Source organism: Suncus etruscus, chromosome 16, assembly GCF_024139225.1.
Source record: "Suncus etruscus isolate mSunEtr1 chromosome 16, mSunEtr1.pri.cur, whole genome shotgun sequence".
Lineage (NCBI taxonomy): Eukaryota > Metazoa > Chordata > Mammalia > Eulipotyphla > Soricidae > Suncus > Suncus etruscus.
In genome coordinates this window covers 13,367,541-13,389,600 of record NC_064863.1, presented here as the reverse complement: position 1 = coordinate 13,389,600, position 22,060 = coordinate 13,367,541, and the positions used below count along the sequence as shown (strand labels likewise).

Here is a 22,060-nt window from a genome sequence, read left to right as displayed (position 1 = left end):
CACCCGGAGCCCAAGTTGCAGCAGATGCAGGGATCCTGGACATGTTTCAGATGGGCAGCAATTCTCAGCTCATCCAAACACAACATTTCCATCTGGCCAGCACTCGGACCCTGGTCCTCGCTATGAGCCAGCCTCTGCTGTCTGTGTTTACTACACCACGCCCGGAAGTCTCCACTGAAGCTTCTTGGCCCAATGAGTGTAGAGGAGTGTGTTACTGAAGGGAGTAATTCTATCTCTCTTACTGCACTAAGGTTTCAGCAGGGCTTTTAATTGTCCCATGGTTCAAGTGTTTTAATAACCCTGGTGGGACTTCCTTACCACCAGGAAGTCAGGAACAAGCAAAATCGGATAGATCTGACACAAACTGTTTCCCCTTCCAAAATGCACCTGGTAGAAAGGAAACAAAAAATGGAATGATAGAGCATTGACTATTGCCAACAAGGAATGGACGTTGCATTTCTACTATGTGCCCACACATTTCTTTCTCTGAAATGTCACCACTGTCAAAATCACCGAATTGGTCATTCTTACCAACAAATGACCTCTGTTTGCTAGACTTTGAATTGAAATGTAGAAACAAGGGTTTCTATGTAGCCTGAATTTACTACCAAATCAGTCCACTTACGTTTTTTTCTCCTTCTTCCCTGCTTTTTGTATCCCTGAAATGGAGGAGGGGGGTTCTTTTTTTCAACAGATTGGCAAATAATCACCTTACTGGGTAATTTTTGTTTGTTTGTTTGTTTTTGGGGGGGCTACACCTGTGACATTCAGGGGTTACTCCTGCCTATGCACTCAGAAATTGCTCCTGGCTTGGGGAACCATATGGGATGCCGAGAGATCTAATCGTGGTCCATCCTAGGTCAGCCACGTGCAAGGCAAATGCCTTACTGCTGCACCACCGCTCCAGTCCCTTTGCTGGGGAATTTTATCTCTTCCAGTAGTGAAGATGGATCTGGGCATTAGGAATAAATTATTTCCTAATTTCTATCCTATCATGTATAGTGGCACTTTTTATTTGTCATTTGCTCTGCTGTTGGATGTCAACTTAGTGTCCTGTGATACTGGTGAGAGCCAGTATCAAAAGTCAATAGCTTTGGGGAATGCATTTGGGCAGGAGCACAAAATGTGGGCCCAGAAAGAGTCCCTATTTTGGGCACAGAAGGCTTAGAGGTGTTCTGATGCAGCTGTGTAAGCCAAGGAAAGTTCAGGAATCTCCCCTGGAAAAGGGCAAAGGGACATTATGTGGAAATGTCTGGTTCCTTCTGTGTAACCCAGATTCCCTCTGCACAATGAAAATAAAGAAAATGTCTCAGAACACTTAGGCTGGGGTCCTCCAAGCACACAAAATGTTATCAGAAGATGCATATCCCTAGCGCTGCTGCAAGACTGGTGGGCAGGGCTTTTAGTTTTCTAGACTTTTCCTCATGAGAAAACTAGTGCCAGCACATCACAAAGAACAAGATAAACAGTGTTGGCGGGGATGTGGGGAGAAAGGAACTCTCATTCACTGCTGGTGGGAATGCTGTCTAGTCCCGCCTTCATGGAAAAAATATGGAGATTCCTCAAAAACCTGGAAATTGAGCTCCCATAGGATCCAGCTCTACCACTCCTAGAGATATACCCTAGGAAACCAAAAAATGCAATACAAAAATCCCTTCCTCACACCTATATTCATTGCAGTGCTACTTACAATAGCCAGACTCTAGAAACAATCAAGATACCCTTCAATAGATGAATGGCTAAAGAAACTGTGGTACATATACACAATGGAATATTATGCAGCATTCAGGAGAGATAAAGTCATGAAATTTTCCTTTACGTGAATGTACATGGAATCTATTATGCTAAGTAAAATAAGTCAGAGGGAGAGAGATAGACGCAGAATAGTCTCATTCATTGATGGGTTTTAATAAAAATAAAAGACATTATTATAATAATGCCCAAAGACAATAGAGATGAGGGCTGGAAGGACTGACTCATGGTCTGAAGCTCACCACAAAGAGTGATGAGTGCAGTTAGAGAGATGGCTATACTAGCTATCATGACAATGTTAATGAGCGAGAATGCCTGTCTCAAATACAGGCGGGGAGTGGGTGAGAAGGTATTGGTGGTAGGAAGGTTGCACTGGTGAAGGGGGGATGTTCTTTTTATGACTGAAACCCAACTACAATTATGTTTGAAATCAAGGTGCTTAAATAAAGATATTATTATTATTAAAAAAGAAAACTAGTGCCAGTGCAGAGCTGGTATTGAGTTCTTTGAAACACATCAGCTCATCTTCACCCAATAGCCTTGTTGCAATAGTGTGTTTTTTCTGTTGATAAACTCACACAAGTCTTAGGAAAGGGCATGGCATACAGATCTATGACCTATAATCTTAGAACAATTCGGCCTGTCCTGAGAAGGAAAACGAGTGCTCTTTTTTGGTTTGTTTGTTTTTGTTTTGGGGCCACACCTGGCAGTGCTCAGGGTTTACTCCTGGCTCTAAAAGAGTGCCCTTTGAATCATAGATCTATCCCCAAATGATAGAACTGTGTCAACTTTTGGTGTTTGGAGAAAGAAGCAGTTGATTTTAAAACACTTTCATGGGAAAAGACCGATTTCCACAAAGTTCTTACTAGATCAAAATTATTTTGAGGGACAGAATTCAAATTCTAATTCTTGAACTGGAGAAAACACAGTGGTTAAGACGCATGCCTCACAGGTGCATAAACTGGTAATACATAACCTATAAAATCTTGCTGGGGGGCATGACTATGGAGATCCCCAAGTCTCGCTGTGTGTGAGTATGTAATGCTGGGGCTCCCTGAGTTCGAGCACTGTAAAATTTGAGCAGCTTAATTTCAGACCCTCTCCTTGATCCTCTGTTCTGGTTTGTAGAGTACCCAAACACCCTTCTCCAACTTCTTTTTTTTTGGAGGGCACATCTGGCGGCGCTCTGAGGTTACTCCTGGCTCTGCACGCAGAAATTGCTCCTGGCAGGCTCAGAGGACCATATGGGATACCAGAGATTGAACTTAAGTCTATCCCGGTCGGCAGTATGTAAGGCAAACAAATGCGCTTCCACTGTGCTATCATTTTGGCTCCAATCTTTCTCCAACTTCTGAAACTTGTGAGTGACTGAGCCCTGCATACCAATTTCCTACTCTGGCCAAAGAAAAAAATCTAGTAGTTTTTGCCAAGCAACGTGCGGTAGAGAGAGGGCACTTGTACAGGGTACCTACTGCATAGAGCTGAAAAGATGAGAAGGACTACTGACTGATGGTCAAATAGACCATTTTACTAGGGGGCAGGATCTGTTTATATAGGTAGTGAGTGAATTGAAGAATATGTAATATGAAGATTACCAGGAAATCTGGAAGGAACATGAAATACTTAAAAGGGAACAAAACTATGGATATTTGCCTCCTTCAAGGAGACAACACCCAGGCCGGATGCTTGCATAAGAAGCAATCTTCTCCCTCTGCACACCGATGTTCATTGCAGTTCTATTTACAGTAGCTGCAATCTGGAAACTACCTGGATGCCTGCCAATAAATAAGTGGCTAAAGAAACTGTGGTACATATATATACACAATGGAATACTATGCAGTCGTCAGGAAAAATGAAGTCATGAAATTTTCCTCTACATGGATGGACATGGAAATTATTATGTTGAGTGAAATGAGACAGAGGGTGAGAGATAGATGCAGAATAGTCTCACATATCTTGGGTTTTAAGAAAAATAAATGACATTATTGTAATAAAGCCCACAGACAATAAAGATGAGGGCTGGAAGGACTGGCCCATGATATGAAGCTTACCACAAAAAGTGATGAGTACAGTTAGAAAAATAACTATCCTGACACAAACACTAACAACTATCATGACTTTGGATTGGAGCTGACACTGATCTTAAAACCCTCCCAAGTATCTAACATTGCTTCATCTTTACTACTCTTGTATGTAAAAGCTGTTCTGAATATTTTTTTTTCCTTTTCCAATAACACTATAAAAATTCTCGGTTCATGTATCAAGTAACCAGTATAGCTATCCGTAATCTATTTTTTCCAATTGGTCATTTGGAACTGGACAATATTCACACCCTGAACTTGGAACCTCAGTGAATCTCTTACCAAACAAACCCAATACAAATATTGTTTTTCTAATCTTTATATTTTTTGCACTTTAGTTTCTTTGTATGTATTTTTTTAATTTTTATTGAGACCATTGTGAATGCCAAATCTTTTACAGTTATATTTCAGGCACATAGTGACAGTGAATTAGGGCCATCCCCACCACCAAGGTTGACCTCCCTCCATCAATTTCTAGCCTTCATCCATCCACCCTTTGCCCCTGGGACTTCTAGAGTCACAGGCCCCTTTAGGTGTCTAGCTTGTTGTCGTTTGGGTCTCTTGATTTAATTGTCACTGACTTTGGGTTGGGTTTTTAGGTCTGATCATTTTTTTAAAATATATAAATCTTTATGCACCATGGTTCCAAGCTTGGTTGTAGTTGGGGTTCAGTTGTAAACAGGACACCCCCTATCACCAGTGCAACTTTTTGATTTGGATCCACCCAGTGCTCCCGAGAGAGCAAGCTGCTTCTTTCTGACTGTGTGAGCCTGGCCGGTCTGTCCCTGGCTGTCCATCCTGCAGGCCCGGGGGTGCCCGTCCCCAGGTGCTCGCTAGGGAGCAGCAACGGGCGCGGCGTGGGCTGGGCGGGCCGGCGCGGGGCCCCTCTTGGGCGTGCGGGGCGGGTCGGGGCGGGCTGTTGGTCCATGCTCGCGGCCCGGGAGCCGCAGTCCCCCCGGGCGGAGTTGGGGTGCAGTGCGGGATGGCGGCGCGGGCGGGCGAGGCGCGGCGGGTGCTGGTGTACGGCGGGCGGGGCGCGCTGGGCTCCCGCTGCGTGCAGGCCTTCCGGGCGCGCAACTGGGTGAGGGTGAAGTCGCAAATTTGGGGGGTGTGTGTGGGTGTGGGGGGGTGTTTTGGGTGTGTATGTGTTTGGGGGTGCTTTGGGGTGTGTTTTGGGATGCTTTGGGCATGTGTTTGGGGTGCTTTGGGGGTGTGTGTTTGGGGGTGTGTGTTTGGGGGTGTGTTTAGGGGTGCTTTTGGGTGTGTTTGGGGGTGTTTTGCGTGTGTGTTTGGGGGTGCTTTTGGGTGTGTGTTTGGGGGTGCTGAGCGTGGCTTTCTGGGGACCCGCAGCTCCCCGTGCGCCCCTAGGCAGGGCCTGGACTCCTGCGAGGGTTTGGGGCTTGATTTATTTGCTTATATATTTATGCATGTCTTAATTTGTATTTTATTTATCTATTATTTATTTATTTATTTATTTCCCCGGAGAGTTTTCCAGAATTTATTGATTGATTGATTGATTGATTTATTCCCCCGGAGAGTTTTCCAGAATTTATTGATTGATTGATTGATTGATTGATTCCCCCGGAGAGTTTTCCAGAAGTCGCCTGCACCAAGGGAGTTAGGCCTAGGCTCCTGAAAGGGTTTGGGTTTTGATTTGTTTACTTATATATCTATGAATGTATTTATTATGTATGTATGTATGTATGTATGTATGTATGTATGTATGTGTTTATTTATTCCCCCGGAGAGTTTTCCAGAATTCACCTGCACTGACGGAGCGAGGCCTGGGCTCCTACAACGGTTTGGGTTTTGATTTATTTACTTATTTACTTTATTTATAAGAGTTTGGGTTTTGATTTATTTACTTATTTACTTTATTTATAAGGGTTTGGGTTTTGATTTATTTACTTATTTACTTCATTCATTCATTCATTCATTCACTCATTCATTCATTCATTCCCCCAGAGCGTTTTCTAGACGGAAGGCAGAGGCGCAGGAGCGAGGGTCTGCAATGGGCTTCCTTGCTGGACGCCCCTGACCCTCCTTTCCCCCTCTAGCAAAATGGGGTTCTTGCTCCTGTTTTTTTTTTTTTTTGTGCTCAACCTGGATACAACCTATGTGTTCAGTGAAGGGGGTCCATGGGGACTTGGCACTTGCAAAGTCTGACCCAGTTTCAGAGGGGGCTTTTAGGACAGCACCATGCCCTTTCCATTAGCTCCTTTTAAAAAGAAATAATAAAGCATATTATAATTTATTTTACTAAGATCTTGCAGTTAAAATTCATAGATTACAGTGACAAGTCAATGCTGAGAAAGTATTTTTAAAACGAGACAATACTGTAATATTTTATATGCATCTTTATTGAGGTGTAAAATTACTTGCATTTTCATTCTAATTTTATTTGCTTAATATGTATATATATTTTAAATTGGGACTTTTATTTTGATCCCCTTTTTTATTTGGACTTTTATTTTGGACCCCTTTTTTTTTACTTTTACTGTGGACCCCTTCTTTATTTGGACTTTATCCCCCCCCTACCCCTCTTTTTGGGAGGTTTTACCTGACTGTGCTCATAGGAGGACCTGGGGACCAAACCCCAGAAAGTCAGGTGCCAGGTCAGCCCCGTGTTCTCCAGAGTCTGTTGGCTTTTTGTTTTGCAAAGTGGGGCTCAAGTGAGATCAGCTATCAGGGCCCCCAGCTGGCCCAAGCCCTGGACCTGGTGCCCAGCTGGCATTGCAGGGGGGCAGGAAGTGGGGGAGAAGCTGCTCTGAGCCTCCTGCCTGCAGCTGCCGCTGCTCAAAGTTCAATGGGGGCCTTTAGGATCATAGCAACATGGTGAGGGGACAGGGTTTATTTTTTTTCCAGGTCAGCATCCCAGAACTCCATCCCTCCCCCTACCTTCCTGCCATCCCGTGTCCCCTGACCCAGAACATGGTGATTTGTGGCTCTTCTCTCAAGGACCTGACCTGTACGCTCTTCTCACGAATGTTCATGTTTTCAATGCTTGAAGTGTTTTTTAAACAATTTATTTATTTTCTCCTTTTTTAGTGAAGCACTTTGCATCATTACATTATCAAAGTTTTTGTTACTCCTTATTATTAGTCAGCACCTGTAAACTTTATTCTAAGTTCACCAATGAAAGTGTGACTTACCTTTCTGTGGACCCCATTTTCTTACTTATATCCCAACCCCTCCTGGTCCCCTTTCTTCCTTACCTCTGGTTACAGTTATGGATCTTAGATCATTTATTTATTTACTTATTTATTTTCTTGGGGGCCCTACCTGACTGCATTCAGAGATTATTGTTGGCTCTGCACTCATAAATCACTCCTGGCCGGCTTTGGGGGGGGGGCGCCCATATGGGATGCTGGGGATCGTATCTGGGTGGGCCACATGCAAGGCAAATGCCCTACCCTCTATGCTATTGCTCGGCCTCCTAAGTGTTTATTTATATTTATTTCTTTTGGACAAGGCTGGGTGTGGTCCAAACACAAAAACTGGGAAAACTGAAAACAAAGAGCACAGCTAAACTGTATGTAACTGTCTCCAGGGACATCAGACAAAGCATGGTTGCTTCTAGAACTCCCTGGAGGGAGACCAGGAAAGTCAGTCAAAGGTCACCCTGATTCCCACATTCTGCCAAGTCAGACTTGGCCCCTACTGGCCCTGGGGGGTGGAGGTGCCCAGTCCAGGGGACAAACACAGCTTTCTAATAGGCTATAGTAGATACTAACGGGACCACTGGATCAAAGTTGGGACAGGGCAGCTCCTCTTTTTCATAGTTGATAAATGGTCCTAGCAGAGACCCTAGTAATCCACCAAATTACTGGCCAAAAAGAAACACGTAGGGGGTCTGGAGCAATAGCACAGGTGGTAGTACGTTTGTTTGCCTTGCAAGTGGCCAATTGGGTTTGATTCCCGGCTTCCCAATTGATCCCCAGAGTCCACCAGGAGTTAATTTTGGGGCACAGAGCCAGGAGTAAACCTTGAACGTTGGGTATGCTCACCCCACCCCCATAAAAAAAAAAACACCCTCTCTGCGCTGGAACTATAGTCCAGCAGGAAGGGCATTTGCCTTGCATGAAGTCAATCTGGGTTTGATTCTTTGCATCCCTTACGATTCCCTGAGTTCTGCCAGGGGTGATCCCTGAGCACAGAGCCAGGAGTAAGCCCTGAGCATTTCTGGGTATGATCCAAAAACTGAAGAAAATAAAAAGAATGTGTTGTGGCTTGTGAAAACTCACTCCCACAGTTTCATTCCTCTTAACATCCATTTTTCGGGGCTGGAGAGATAGCACAGCAGTAGGGCATTTGCTTTGCATGCGACCACCTGGGAGGGACCCAGTTCGATTCCCAGCATCCTATATGGTACTTCTAGCCTGCCAGGGGTGATTTCTGATTGCAGAGCCAGGAGTAACCCCTGAGAGCTGCTGGGTGTGGCCCAAAAACCAATCAATCAATCAATAAACCAAGTTCAAAAAAAATCCATTTTTCATTTGCACTAACATCCTTGCTTCATTCCTGCTAATCTCTGTGTCATTCTGACTCCAGTGTTATAAGTTTGAATGGGGCCTGCCTCGATCTTTCTCCTGCTCCTTTTCTTGCTTCCTTTTTCTGGAATAACAATACTCTGTGGTCCAGACCTGCAGAGGCTGAAATACTCGGTCTCCGGCTCCTTGATGTGTTTTCATGGCTCCCTTCTGAGTCTGGTTTCTGGGTATGGAGCTTTGAAGACTTCTCAGTGTCTTGGCTCTTGTCTAAAATGCTTTCTCCTCCTCTCCAGTGGGTGGCTAGCATCGACGTGGTGGAGAATGAAGAGGCCAGTGCAAGTGTCGTGGTGAAAATGACCGACTCGTTCACGGAACAGGCAGACCAGGTGACTCACATCTAACCCCCTTAGTTCCCCGGTCCCGAACCCTGCAGTCCTCCCGCTGCAGGGATCTTTTCTCTTAGTATTTACCCAGTGAGGAAAGTTTGGGGAAAAAATCCCCTAAAGCCCTCAAAACAGGACGAGGTGAATAACCTATAACCCATTTTTGGTTTTCTGTTGCTCCTCTTGGGCTCATTTTCTTTCTTGACTTTTCCCTGCGCACCGTGTGGTACTGATTTGACAAGTAGAGATTATCCCGTGTTTTATATTTGATGCCTCCCCGAATAACTTAACATTTATTTTAATATTTCTAATTTTAACACCATGATCTAGCAAGTTGTTTATAGTATATTCGTTTCAGGCATGAAATGTTCCAGTACCAACCCCACCATCACCGGTGTGACCTTCCCTTCACCAGTGTCCCCAATCTCCCACCTACCACCATAACCAGCCTCCCTGCAGGCACAACTTCCCATTGCTTCTTACAATTCAAAGGCAAATGGAATGAGAAAAACTTAGGGACCAGAGTGGTAGCACAGCGGTAGGGCGTTGGCCTTACACACAACAAACACTGGATGGACCTGGGTTCGATCCCCGGCATCCCATATGGTTCCCCGAGCCTGCAAGGAGCAATATCTGAGCACAGAACCAGGAGTAACCCCTGAGTGCCTGGATACTATCCAGGAGCCCCACAGTCCCTGAACACCAAGTGTAAAGAAACAAAGTTTAACTTGTGTTGACATACATTTCCTTTTTCATTTATGAATTGTGCATGATTTTTAAAAACTTATTGTAGTTCATGTGTTTGCATGGTATTGACATTTTATGCTCATGTTATGACTTTATCTCAGCATCATATAATGCTCAGGATGTCCCACCTACTGCCTTACTTTTAGTAGTTTCTTATTTTCTGCTCTAGTTTAGGCAACATTTTCTCCCCCCTGTATTATTTTGGGACATACCTGGAGGAGCTTAGGACTTCCTTTAAGCTTTGCATCCAGAAATCACTCCTGGTGGAGCTTGAGGGGCCATATATAGTACCAGGGATTAATAATTCATCCTAGCAGTTTTCTACTCTTTTTTTAAAAAAATGTTTTTGGGTAACACCCTGCAGTTCTTAGAGCTTACTCGTGGCTCTGCACTCAGGGATTACTTGGGACCATCTAGGGATGTTGACGATAGAACACCAACAAGGTTGGCCTTGTGCAAGGCAGTCTCTCTACCCACTCCAGCCTGGCATTTTTCTCTTTTTCCTTTTGGGAGAGGGAAATGTCTCCTAGGCCTTCAGTTCTTCTTTAGCTGTTTAGATAATCTAATTTATACCTGCCAGATGATCAGGAGTGAACCCAATTGAATTTTGTGGGGGTGGAGCTCATATACACATACGGAGATGGAGGAAGGAAAAACACACAGATTTATATCCCACCTTGAGAAATGGAGCCAGCTGGAAGCCTCTGCAGGAGAGACAAGACAGCCCTCTATTATGGGATGCTCGCCCTGTGCAGTTAATGTTGGCACTATCAGTGTGATGGGGGTAGAAACTTGCTTTGGCGTTGACCTAACTCTGGCTAAGATGCTTAATTTTCAGCATTTTCTGGAGAGCTAACATCTGACCCAGGGATTAAGGTTTTTTTTTTTTTGTTTGTTTGTTTTTTAAATTTTTTATTTCTTTTGTTTTTGTTTTGGGGCCATCCCTGGAGGTGCTCTAGGCTTACTCCTGGCTCTGCACTCAAAATCTCTCCTGGCAGGTTCCGGGGACCATGTGGGGTGCTGGGGATTGAACCAGTTTGGCTGCCTGCAAGGCCGTACCCTCCCCACTGCACTATTGCTCCAGTGCCTCAAGCACATCTTGCATTCCCTGTGAGTTAATTATTATCAGTTGACATTTTAAGGTCTCCCATTCTTCCTCACATCTCACCTACTTCTTCACTGGACAGAACAACTCAACAGATGGTTTTTGCTTAATGAAGAGGAAACTTAATCTCCAAACACTTCAAGTTGGTACCCTGGGCAGGATGTGTACTGACAGTGAAGGGTGGAGGTTAGAGTGACTCAGTTTCTCCAATGAACAGGGCAGAGAGCACAGTTTAAAGGGGAGGATTCTTGTTGATTTTGTTGTTGTTTTTTGTTTTGTTTACTGTTGATGGTGGTGCTTAGTTGGTTGGGTGATCTGATGATTGAGTGTCTGGGTCTGCTGTTTGATGCTTCTCAGACTCCTCGGCATGCTCCATAGGGCTAAATCTGGTAGCTTGGGAGTTGGGGTGCATGGGTCTTCGAGCTGAAACGGGCCTTGGGCATGTGAGGAAGGTGCCCTAATCCCTAACCTCATCCCTTTAACCCCAACACAATGAAACATTTTAATCAGCAGAAGCAGAGAATTCAAATAAAACTCCCAGGCCCGCCATTTTTGACATTTTATTCAATTTCATTGCTATTTATTTTTTGAGCACAAGGGGTGCTCAAGACTTTCTCCTGGCTCTGTGCTGAGAGGTCATTCCTGGTAGGGTTTGGGAAACAGATGGGGATCTGGGGATTGAATCTGAGCAGCTGGCCATGTGCAAGACAAGTGTCTTCCCTGCTGTACCATCTCTTTGGTCCTTTAATATCTCTTTAAAAATAAAAATAAAGGGGCTGGAGCGATAGCACAGCGCATGCAAGCAGACAATCTGGGATGGTCCTGGGTTTGATCCCTGGCATCCCATATGGTTCCCTGAGCCTGCCAGGAGCAATTTCTGAGCATTGAGCTAGGAATAAACCCTGAGCACTGCGCTGGGTGTGGCCCCAAAACAAAAAACAAAACAAAACAAAAAAAGACGTTCTTTTGGGGGTTGTAGTTAGCAACTCTGCCTTGCGTTCTGGGGACTGAACCGACTAGCACTTTTGCATGTGCTGCATCCTAAACTTGGGCTGAACTGTAGACAGATAGGCAGATTGGGCGTTTGCCTTGCATGCGGCCCATCAAGATTTCAACCCTGGTGAGCTGAGCTGAACACTGCAAGGAATGATTTCCGAGTGCAGATCCTGGAATAAACCCTGAGCACCACTGGGTATGATCTCCTAAATATAAGAAAAATTAGTGGGGTTATAGCCGGATATCAGTAAAGGCTCAGCTTGTGGGGTTCACCTGCATCTCTGCCCCTTCTGTTCCAGGTGACAGCTGAGGTGGGCAAGCTCCTGGGAGAAGAGAAGGTGGATGCCATCCTGTGTGTGGCTGGAGGCTGGGCCGGCGGAAATGCCAAGTCCAAATGTGAGTCTTTCTCCACTTTTCTCCTTTCTCTTGCTCTATGCTCCAAGCAACAGACACAGACCTTGGTGGTGCACATGTCTTGCCAGCCACGGTCTTGCAGTCGCCTCCTGGTAACTCTGGGAGGTGGGGAGTGGGTGTCAGCATCCTGATTAACAGGTAAGAGAGAGTCAGGGGTCAGGGTCATGTCTTTGGTACCACGTGGACCCCCGAGTACGATGAGGGTCCACTATCTCTTCACAGCCCTCATTTCTTTTTTGGGGAAGGCTACACCCAGCAATGGTGTATGGGATGCTGGGGATTGAACCCGGGTTGGCTTTGTGCATAGTGAGTGCCTTATCCATTGTACTATCACTCTGGCTCCAAATGCTGTGTGACAATCCTCATTTCTGGGCTAAAATGTCAACAGTTGAACAAGGAAGGAGGAGGAGACTCCTGGTCGCTTAGCATGGATTCAAACCCATGCATAGCCCATAGGCTTCCTTTGCCTATCTGTCTGTCTGGACATAACCAGGAGTGCTCTGGACATAACTCCTGCCTCTGCACTTAGGGATTACTCTTGCTGGGGCTCTGTTTGGGACCCTATGGGGTACTGGGATTCGAACCAGATCCTGATGTGTGCCAGGCCAGAGTCTTACCCCTTGTCCCCCCCCTCTTTCTCTCTTTCTCTCTCTCTCTCCCCCCTCTTACTCGCTCAGCTCTCTTTAAGAACTGTGACTTGATGTGGAAGCAGAGCATCTGGACATCCACCATCTCCAGCCACTTGGCCACCAAGCATCTCAAGGACGGAGGCCTCCTGACCTTGGCTGGAGCCAAGGCTGCCCTAGATGGGACCCCTGGTGAGTCTGCATGGCCCCTGTGGGACATGGACTTTGTCCTATCTCCCTGGCCAGCTGCCATTTTCCATTTGTGCGGCCAGCAAAACCCCGGAAGTAGTTTTGCATATGGGGGGCTTAGCTGTATCTTTGGGGTCTGAGGCGAAAGTTGATTGGTCCCCCTTCCTAGTGCCTGATCAGTGTGGGTCAGTGTGACCATCTGGCTTCTCTGCCCACGAAGGAACACTGTTAGGGTAGACGGGTCTGGCCTCCCTGCTGTGTTTCCCCAAAGGGAAGTGGCATGGATGAAAGAAACAGATTCTTTACCTGTTTGTGTAGACTTGCTTGTTTTCTGGCCAATTCTCTACAGTTCCCTTTATCATCGAACAGGGATGAGGGCCGCAGAGATAGTATAGTGGATAGGTCCCTAACTTGAACATGGCTGACCTGATTCCTGGCATCCTTGATGTTCCCCTAAGCCCTGCTAGGAATCAGCCCTGAGAATGCCTGGATGTGACCCCCAAACAAGCAGGTAGACAAATCAGACACAGTGACAGTGACTCTTCTGTGGTGAGGCACTGGGAATTGTGCTCTGAACCAAGTGCCCAGTGTGGGGGATTAAACCCACGACCTTGGACATGGAAGGCCCCCGTGCCCACCTTGAGCTGCTTCCCTGGCCTTGAAGTGCAGATTTTTTTCCTGTTCTTCTACACATGAGCCCCTGACTCACAGAATGCTGGGTTCTAGAGCGTGAGCCATTGGGCTTGTTGCCTGCTGGTTTCTAATTTCCCTGCTCTGTTTGAATGGAATGAAAAAACTCTCCTGGGGAAGTGAGTGAGGCTGATAGGCCTGGGGCTCCATGAATGAGCTGCCCAGGCCAGTTCCTTTGAATCAGCGAAATGGGTTTGATACTTCGGCCCACAGCACAGAAGGAGGAGCCAGATAAGCCTGGAATGAGGATTTATTTTAGTTTTTAGTTTTTGCTCCTGGCTCTGCACTCAGATATCACTCCTGGCAGGCTTGGGGGACCAGATAGGATGCCGGGGATTGAACCTGGATTGGCCGCTGCAAGGCAAACACTCTCCCCCTGGTCATCGCTCTGCTCCCAGCTCAGGTTTTTTTCTGGGCAGTTTTTCTGAGTGCTTGGTTGTACTATGACCCAGAACCACCCAGAAATGCTGTTTGCTTGTTTATGCTTTTGGATCACTCTTAGTGGCCTCAGAAATTGTTCTTGGCATGTTTGGGGGACCATGTGGGATGCTGGGAATCGAACCTGGGTCAGTCCAGGGTCGGCCGCATGCAAGGCAAACGCCCTATCACTGTGCTATCTCTCTGGACCCTACTGTTTATTTTTTATTTATTTATCTACTTTATTTTGTTTTTTTTGGGGGGGGAGGGTCTCACCTGGTGGTGCTCAGGGATTACTTCTGGCTCTGCTCTCAGAAGTCACTCCTGGCAGGCTCAAGAGACCATATGGGATGCCAGGAGTCGAACCCAGGTCCATCCTGGGGTCAGCTGCATGCAAGACAAATGCCCTACCACTGTGCTATTGCTTTGGTCCCTTAACTGCTATTTAAATTGTTTCCTGCCAGCCTGCGAAGAAGCAATAGTGGGTGCTGGCAAAGTGAGGCCCTGGCAGCAAGCAACCCTTCATTTTGAGGGCTACGATACAGGCAGTTGGGGAGCCTCTCTGGGGGGTAGGTTGCTATGGATAGGAGAGGGCCACCCACTTCCTGTCATGCTGTCACGGCTGGGGGGGGTGGCATGTTTGTTTCTGCCCTAATCACTTAGGGGTCAAGGGTGACAATCGGATGAATATGTTTTTATATTGGGGGTATCACATTAATGCATTTCCCCAAATAAATGCAGGTCCACCTCCCATAGTGGAGCCAGAGTTCATTCAGCCCTTTTCCTCCCCCTCCGACAGGGATGATCGGCTACGGCATGGCCAAGGGCGCCGTGCACCAACTGTGCCAGAGCCTGGCAGGGACCAACAGCGGGATGCCAGCCGGCGCCGCTGCCATAGCTCTGCTCCCGTGAGTGCAGCCACCTCCTTGGCTCAGGGTGCCCTCTGCTCCCTTTTCATCCTCTTCCTCATTTTTTTTCCCCCTCTGTGCAACCCTCTTTCCCCCCTTCTTAGATTATTTATTTGCGGGGGAAGGAGGGGTCATACACAGCAGTGCTCAGGTCTTACTCTTGGCTCTGCGCTCAGGGATCACTCTAGGTGAGGCTTTAGGGACCATATGGGATGCCGGAAATGGAACCCGGGTCCTTGTATGCAAGACAAGCACCTTCCCCAGCCCTGCCCTCTGCTGACTCTTGACAGTTGTTGGTGTTTCTGGTCTTAATATCCCTCAAGTCATAGGAGACCATACTGGGGAGAGAATGGGGGTCTCTGGGGGCAGCCCCAAGGAGCAGTTGCTTCGGAGTAGAAAGATCCACCTGGGGTTGGGGCCTGTCCTATTCTTAACTCTTCGCACCTGCTTCCATGGCTGTCTTGAATTATTTCCCCGAATGTTCTAGAACTCCAGGCTTTCCTTGCCTCATTGCTGGCTTTCTCCCATGTTTAAAGGAATGGTATTATCACACTTGAAAAATCTTAGCGTGCATGTAGCAAATATTTCACTTTCACTAAAACCATCTTTGAGATTGGCTGGAAGTGGGGAGTGGGCCTGGCAGGGGCAGGTAGTAATTTTTAATTTTTTTTGAGGGGGTGGGAAGCACTTTCAGTTTTTACTAATTTATTTGACCCCACCTATTGTTCTGCTGGGCCTCTGTTCAGCTTTGTTTCGGGATTGCTAGTGGTGATGTTTGGGATACCATGTGGTGCCAGGGCTCCAACTAGGATCTCCTGCATGCAGTGTGCAAAGCATGGCTTGACCTGCTTTCACCCCCAACCTGCCCCCAAAAGGGACTCTTGAAAATCAAAGGTGAATGACTCTTCATTCCATCTGCAAGACGGGAGGGACCTGGTCACTTCGAGGATCTTTGCTTCCCAGTCCCTCAGATATGTCCTCGTTGGTGCCATTTCTTGTAAATGGGGAGGTCCCCCTAATGCTCTTGCTTGGTCCCTTAAAACCCACAGAGTTACCCTGGATACCCCCATGAACCGAAAGTCCATGCCTGAGGCTGACTTCAGCTCCTGGACCCCCTTGGAGTTTCTAGTGGAGTAAGTATCAAACATCACCTGGCTGACCTTCCTGTGCCCCCTCTTCTCCCTGAGTTTGATCTACTTCCTGTTCCCCATCTACTTCCTGTCTCCTTCCACTTCCTTTTCCTCATCTGTTTCCTCTTTCCCATCTACTTCATGCCTCTCAATCCTCTTCCTGTTCTTCATCTACTTCCTGCTCGATCTACTTCCTGTTCCTCACCAGCTTCCTATCCCCGTCTTCTTCCTATTGCCCATCACCTTCCACTTCCTGTTCTCCATCACTGTCCTATCTCATTATCTTCTTGCCCACTCATCTGATTTCTGTTCCCCCTCTGCTTCCTCTAACCTTCAAATCTATCTCTCTCCTCTTCCCCTTTCATCTCCTCTCTCCTCCTTTTCCCTCTTTCCTTTCCCCTCTCTCCTTTCTCTCTTCCGTCTCCTTCTCTCTTCCCCTTCTCTCTCTTCTCTTTCTTCCTCCCTATCTTTTTCCCTTATCTCTCTTTCTTCCCTCTCTCTCCTTTCTTTCTCTCCTCTACCTCTCCTCTCTCTCTCTCTCTCTCTCTCTCTCTCTCATTTGATATGGCAGGGATCTGACCTCCCTTCTCCCCCAACCCTCTCTTCTGAGAACATTTACTGCTACCCGCCTTGGCCTCAGTGTTTTGTCTGTGTGGGATTCATCTTATCTGTGAGAAGGAAGGAGTGCATATGGTCTCCTGTGCCAGGCAGCTGGTACAGTCCATGGAGAGGCCCATGATTCTATAAATTAAGCTCACCTCCTGGTAATGTCATGATCTTAGCTAATGAGGGAGGGGGACTGGTTGAGGAGAACATCTGATCTGAACTCATGCTGAGCCCAGCCCCCGGAAAGCATCCTGTGCTCCCAGCATGTCAGCCAACCCTTAAGAATTTGAGCTTGGAGTTTGCCTGGATTGCAGGACCCCAGACCCCTGCATGGAAGCGCCTGCCCAAGACCCAGTGTGGGACACCATGAATGAGATGCCATCCCTGCCCACCCCAGTAGGTGGCGACCTCATCACTGTGTTGGCAGCTTGTATGAGCATTTTGATTTTTGATTTTTGTCTGTGGGTCAGCCCTGACAGTGTTAGGGCTTACTCTGTTCTCAGGAATCAAACCTGATTGACTGCTGCAAAACAAGTACCTTAACTTGCTCAGGCCCCTGAGCTGTGTCACTTTTGGGGACCTCTTGCCTGAGATCAGATCTCATTTAAGTAGAAAGATTGAGGGATTGTTATGCTCAGAAAAAGTATTTAAGCTGGCATTTGACTCTCTGGGCAAGTCTGTGACAAAATTGCTGTCATCGTTAATTTATGGCCCGGAGACAGGAGAGCTAGGGTGGGTCTGAGTAACTTATCTGGGGTCACACAGTAGAGCCAGGACCAAACTCCAGCATGATGGGGCAGCATCCTCTATGCCAGCTTTCAGTTCTGCCCTGGCTGAATGTCATGCTTCATGCTGGCACTGCAACAAAAGAAAAGGCCGAAATTGTGCAAGAAGTCAGACTTTTGGAACCATGTTCACATCTGCATGGATTTTTTTCCTTACCCCTTCTACTTTTTTATGTCCCATGATCTACCAAGCTGTTTCTAATGCAGTCATTCCAGGCATTAAATGGCCCACCACCAAGCCCATCACCAGTGTGACCCGTGTGTCCCCAGATTCTCAACCACCACCCTAGCTAGCCTGCCCCCTCGCAGGCACAAATTTACTTCAGCTCATTCATTACAACTCAAAGGCAAATGGAACAATCAAAGCTTAGATTAACATGGGTCCGTTTGAAATGATTGTTCTTTCTCTCCTTGGTCATACTAAAGTCAGTGTGTAAGAATCGGTGGGACTGGGGCCAGAGTGGTAGCACAGCGGTAGGGCGTTTGCCTTACACATAGCTGACCCAAGATGGATGCAGGTTTGATCCCTGGTATCCCATATGGTCCCCCAAGCCAGGAGCAATTTCTGAGCACAGAACCAGGAGTAACCCCCGAGTGTCACCAGGTGTGGCCCAAAATATAAGCAAACAAAAGAAAACAAAGCAAAACCAAAGAAGAATCGACTGGGCTGTGAGCTTCTGTGCTACTGTTTGGGCTGACTGAGCTTGGGTGATTTCTATGGAACCTTCCCATCAGATTTCCTGGGTTACTACTGGGCTGCCACTACTAGAACATACTGAGGGTCTGGAGCCAAGCACAGTGGTAGGGTATTTACCTTGCACATGACTAATCCAGGATGGACTGTGGTTTGACCCCCAGCCTCCCATATGGTCCCTCAAGTCAGGAGCCATTTTTGACTGCACAGCCAGGAGTAACCCCTGAGTGTCACCAGGTGTGGCTCAAAAACAAACAAACAAAAAAATACTTAGGCTTGGCGTGGCCATGTGTGGTTGTGCGGTCCAGGATTTATAGATTGGAAGCAAATGGGGTGGCTTGGAAGTTTGAAAGGATTAAGTCACTGGGCCAGGCTGTTTCTGTTGGAGGGTGTAGGGAGGGCGGGGTGTTGGGCTGGTGTTGGTGTTAATTCATGCAGAAAGGGGAATCTGTTTGATCTCCTGAGATCATAGATCTCATTCGATCTGAGAATGCCACAGAGAGAGTAGACTGGACTAGGCTCCCTGGGGGGAAGTATTGGCACCATTCTTTCCTTATGGAGCTTAATGGAGGAACTGGGCTGTCTGTCTTTCTGATGGGATGATGGCAGTGTGTGTGTGGGGATGAGGGGATGGTGAGGGAGATCTGAACTGTTTTAAACTGCACTATTTTGGGGTGAGGAGATGCTCAGGGGTTACTCCTGGCTATGCACTCAGAAGTCACTTCTGGCTTGGGGGACCATATGGGATGCCAGGGGATCGAACCACGGTCTGTCCTAGGCTAGCATGGGCAAGGCAGATGCCTTACTCCTTGCGCCACTACTCCAGCCCCTGAGATATTTTGTTTTTAATCTTTGGTGCTATCTTAGTAAAATTCACCTTTTTCTATTGGGGTGCTCTTTTTTTTTTGTTTTGTTTTTTGGTTTTTGGGCCACACCCGGTGATGCTCAGGGGCTACTCCTGGCTATGCGCTCAAAAATTGTTCCTGGCTTGGGGAACCATATGGGATGCTGGGATTGAACCCATGTCTGTCCTGGTCAGCTACGTGCAAGGCAAATGCCCTACTACTTGCATCACCACTTCGGCCCCTCTTTTTGGAGTGTTCTTAGAGGTTTCCATGCCTTCAAGCAGGGACCCTCATATCTGCACTTGACTTTTTTAGTTTCTTTTGGGTTTTGGGTCACACCTGTCAGTGCTCAGCGGTTACTCCTGGCTCTACACTCAGAAATCGTTCCTGTCAGGCTCAGGGGACATTCTGGGATTATGGGATTTGAACCACTGTCCTTCTGCATGCAAGGCAAACACCCTACCTCCATGCTATCTCTCTGGCCCCACTGACATATTTTGATAATTCTGTTTTTATCTTATTTCCATTGCTTAGCACAGTCTAGGTGCTCCATATCACTAAAATGAAAAAAAAAATGTATTTCTTCTCTTTCTTACATTTCTAGGGTAGTAACATAACAAAGTATGTAGTTTGATGCAGAGGGCTCACTCATAGAAGAAAATAACTCAAACCTTTTGTGATCCCTTAAAAATCAAAGCATGACATTATGAAGGACCTGAATACAGGAATGAAACGATTTCTTGGCATATCCTGTGGCCCAGATTTCAGACTAAGGAGCCCAGATCATGTTCCTGAGACCTTTTCACAGCTGTTGTGCCCCCACATGCCCGTCAGTCCCCCAGCCACAGATGCATAGCTATAAATAAACATCTGCCCCATGTTTTGCTTTCAAAAGGCCAAGCTTCTCTTTCTTCATTCTAGAACCTTCCATGACTGGATCACAGAGAAAAACCGGCCCAGCTCGGGAAGCCTGATCCAGGTGGTCACCTCGGAGGGAAAGACAGAGCTGACCCCAGCATACTTTTGAGCTCTGCATTCTTTGAGAGTCCTGCTGGAAGAGTGACCCATGTGGCCGCAGCTGTCCCCTTGATTCTCATGGCCCTGTTCTTGGTCCCAGATTTCTCAGCTGTGTCGTGTGTGTGTGTGTGTGTGTGTGTGTGTGTGTGTGTGTGTGTGTGTGTGTGTGTATGTGTGTGTGTGTAATAAAAGATGTGACAGGGGTGGCTGGAGTGATAACACAGTGATAGGGCATTTGCATGTGGCTGACCTGGTATAAACCCCGGTTCTATCCCCGGCATCCCATATAGTTCCCTGAGCCTGCCAGGAGTGATTTCTGATCGCAGAGCCAGGAGTAACCCCTGAGCACTGCCAAGTGTGGTCCAAAAACAAAAACAAAGAAAAACAAAAAGATTTGAGAGGTAGTGGTGGAACAGCTGCCCCGTCCTGTGCATCCAGTTAGTCCCTGAGAGTTTCGAAGGCCTCTGCTGAATAGGCTTCGAGGTTGTTACCCATCCTTGCCCGTCACCCCGAGATGATTCGCATCAGGAACATGTGGGTACCCGAGTCCCTTTTGAATGTTTCTGTCTTAGTTTCTGCGGCCCCAAGTTAAGCCTTAATCCTTCCTCTGTGCTGTGAGCCACATCCCCTGGGCCCTGCTGCATCTTTGTGCAGTTGCCAAGTGTGCAACCAACCACGTGCAGGTTTTCTTTTAATAAATGCACTTTGTTTCTGGCTTCGTCTTCTTTCATCAAACGGCCTCTTCCAGGCTCCTGCGTTCCAGCTCCCGTCCCTTGAGAAAATTCTGAAAGAAATTCATTGCACACAGGGACAAAGCTCCATGTCTTTGGGGCTCCCCAGGAACTAGGGGTGATGGAGGCCCCTTGACATGACTTAAATCTTGTGCCAATGAAGAGTTGGTGGAAGGAACCTATATGAGAAAGGGTTGCTTCCAGATTTTTTCTGTCACATGGCTACCCCAGAAAGGGGGTGCATCCAGAGGCATCTACATGGGCAGTTTCCTATGAAGCTTCAGCAGCTCCCCCAAAGACAAGTCCCCCGGGAGCCTCCAGGGCATTCTGGAGAGGGAATGCTTCCTGGCTTCAGCCAACCTGCACCATGTCGGGCTGTTTCCTGCATCAACCAGGACTCAGCCAAGTACTCCAGTCTTGCCAAGAGTCCTTCGCCCTTTACTATGTTTTTCTTGCTTTTGAGGGTCTTAATGACTTAGCTGATGATCACTCTTCCCATTATGCCACAGGCTAGCTTTTTGCATTCAGTTGCATTACAGAACTTCTTTGAGTTCCCTTGAGAATGGGTGACACAAACGGTGAGATACGAAGAAATGAGAGACCATACAAATCTGTGGGAGAACAATGTTCTAATTTTTTAATCTGGGGGACAGGTATCCATGAGGTAAATTGCCAGTCACAGGTATGAGAAGAATTTTCAGATTGACAAAGCACAGATTTCTAGTACACAGAAACTAGCCTTGTTTGCTTTACATAACAATCCCACCTGGCTAGTGGGATATGCAGCTCTGGTGAAAGGAACTATATTAAGTACGAGTCCTGAGTTAGAAGGGAGAATGTTAATTTTAACATCTCAATGCAGATCCTACCCAGCTAGCTTCAGATGTAAATTTTTGGAAGTTAGCAAGGAGCTAAGTTTCCCTTTCAGTTTTCATATTTCTGCAGGAAGACGTTTTTGTGTATAAGGAGCAGGTGAAAGAGGCTATATCTAAAGAAATGCAGATTTTTATACTTAGTAAAAGTTTCAACAGCCCAATGCTACATCTCAGCCAAACCTTTTCTATGTAAATTCTGAGATAAAAGTCAAACAAGTGTTCAAGTCTCTTTTAGAGATAAGTACAAAATATTTAAGTTCCAAAAATACAGGAACTTAAAGGGAATTTTAAAGACAGAAAAAAAATAGTTTTAAGTGTCTTTAATTTGGTGCTGAGATTTTCCAGGTAAAGAGAAATTTTTTTTTTTGACTTTTTTTTTTTATTTAAACACCTTGATTACATACATGATTGTGTTTGGGTTTCAGTCATAAAAGGAACACCACCCATCACCAGTGCAACATTCCCATCACCCAAGTCCCAAATCTCCCTCCTCCCCACCCAACCCCCGCCTGTACCCTAAACAGGCTCTACATTTCCCTCATACATTCTCAATATTAGGACAGTTCAAAATGTAGTTAT

General features: G+C 46.6%; 1 protein-coding gene across 1 annotated transcript; it reads left to right on the top strand.

Moving 5' to 3' along the window:
• The first annotated feature begins 4,764 nt into the window (after positions 1 to 4,764).
• Positions 4,765 to 20,200, top strand: QDPR (quinoid dihydropteridine reductase). Its single transcript, XM_049789972.1, has 7 exons — positions 4,765 to 4,914; positions 8,617 to 8,709; positions 11,854 to 11,950; positions 12,646 to 12,786; positions 14,690 to 14,798; positions 15,848 to 15,931; positions 19,780 to 20,200. The coding sequence occupies exons 1-7, from the start codon at positions 4,816 to 4,818 to the stop codon at positions 19,883 to 19,885; spliced, it is 729 nt and encodes a 242-aa protein (XP_049645929.1). The 5' UTR covers positions 4,765 to 4,815; the 3' UTR covers positions 19,886 to 20,200.
• The last annotated feature ends 1,860 nt before the right edge of the window (positions 20,201 to 22,060 follow it).

What these genes read in the sequence shown, in the direction of transcription:
- QDPR (XM_049789972.1), top strand. Translation starts at nt 4,816, where the DNA reads ATGGCGGCGCGGGCGGGCGAGGCGCGGCGGGTGCTGGTGTACGGCGGG. An exon ending in TCACGGAACAGGCAGACCAG is followed by an intron (nt 8,710 to 11,853) that starts GTGACTCACATC and finishes CTTCTGTTCCAG; the next exon opens with GTGACAGCTGAGGTGGGCAA. An exon ending in TGCCCTAGATGGGACCCCTG is followed by an intron (nt 12,787 to 14,689) that starts GTGAGTCTGCAT and finishes CCCCTCCGACAG; the next exon opens with GGATGATCGGCTACGGCATG.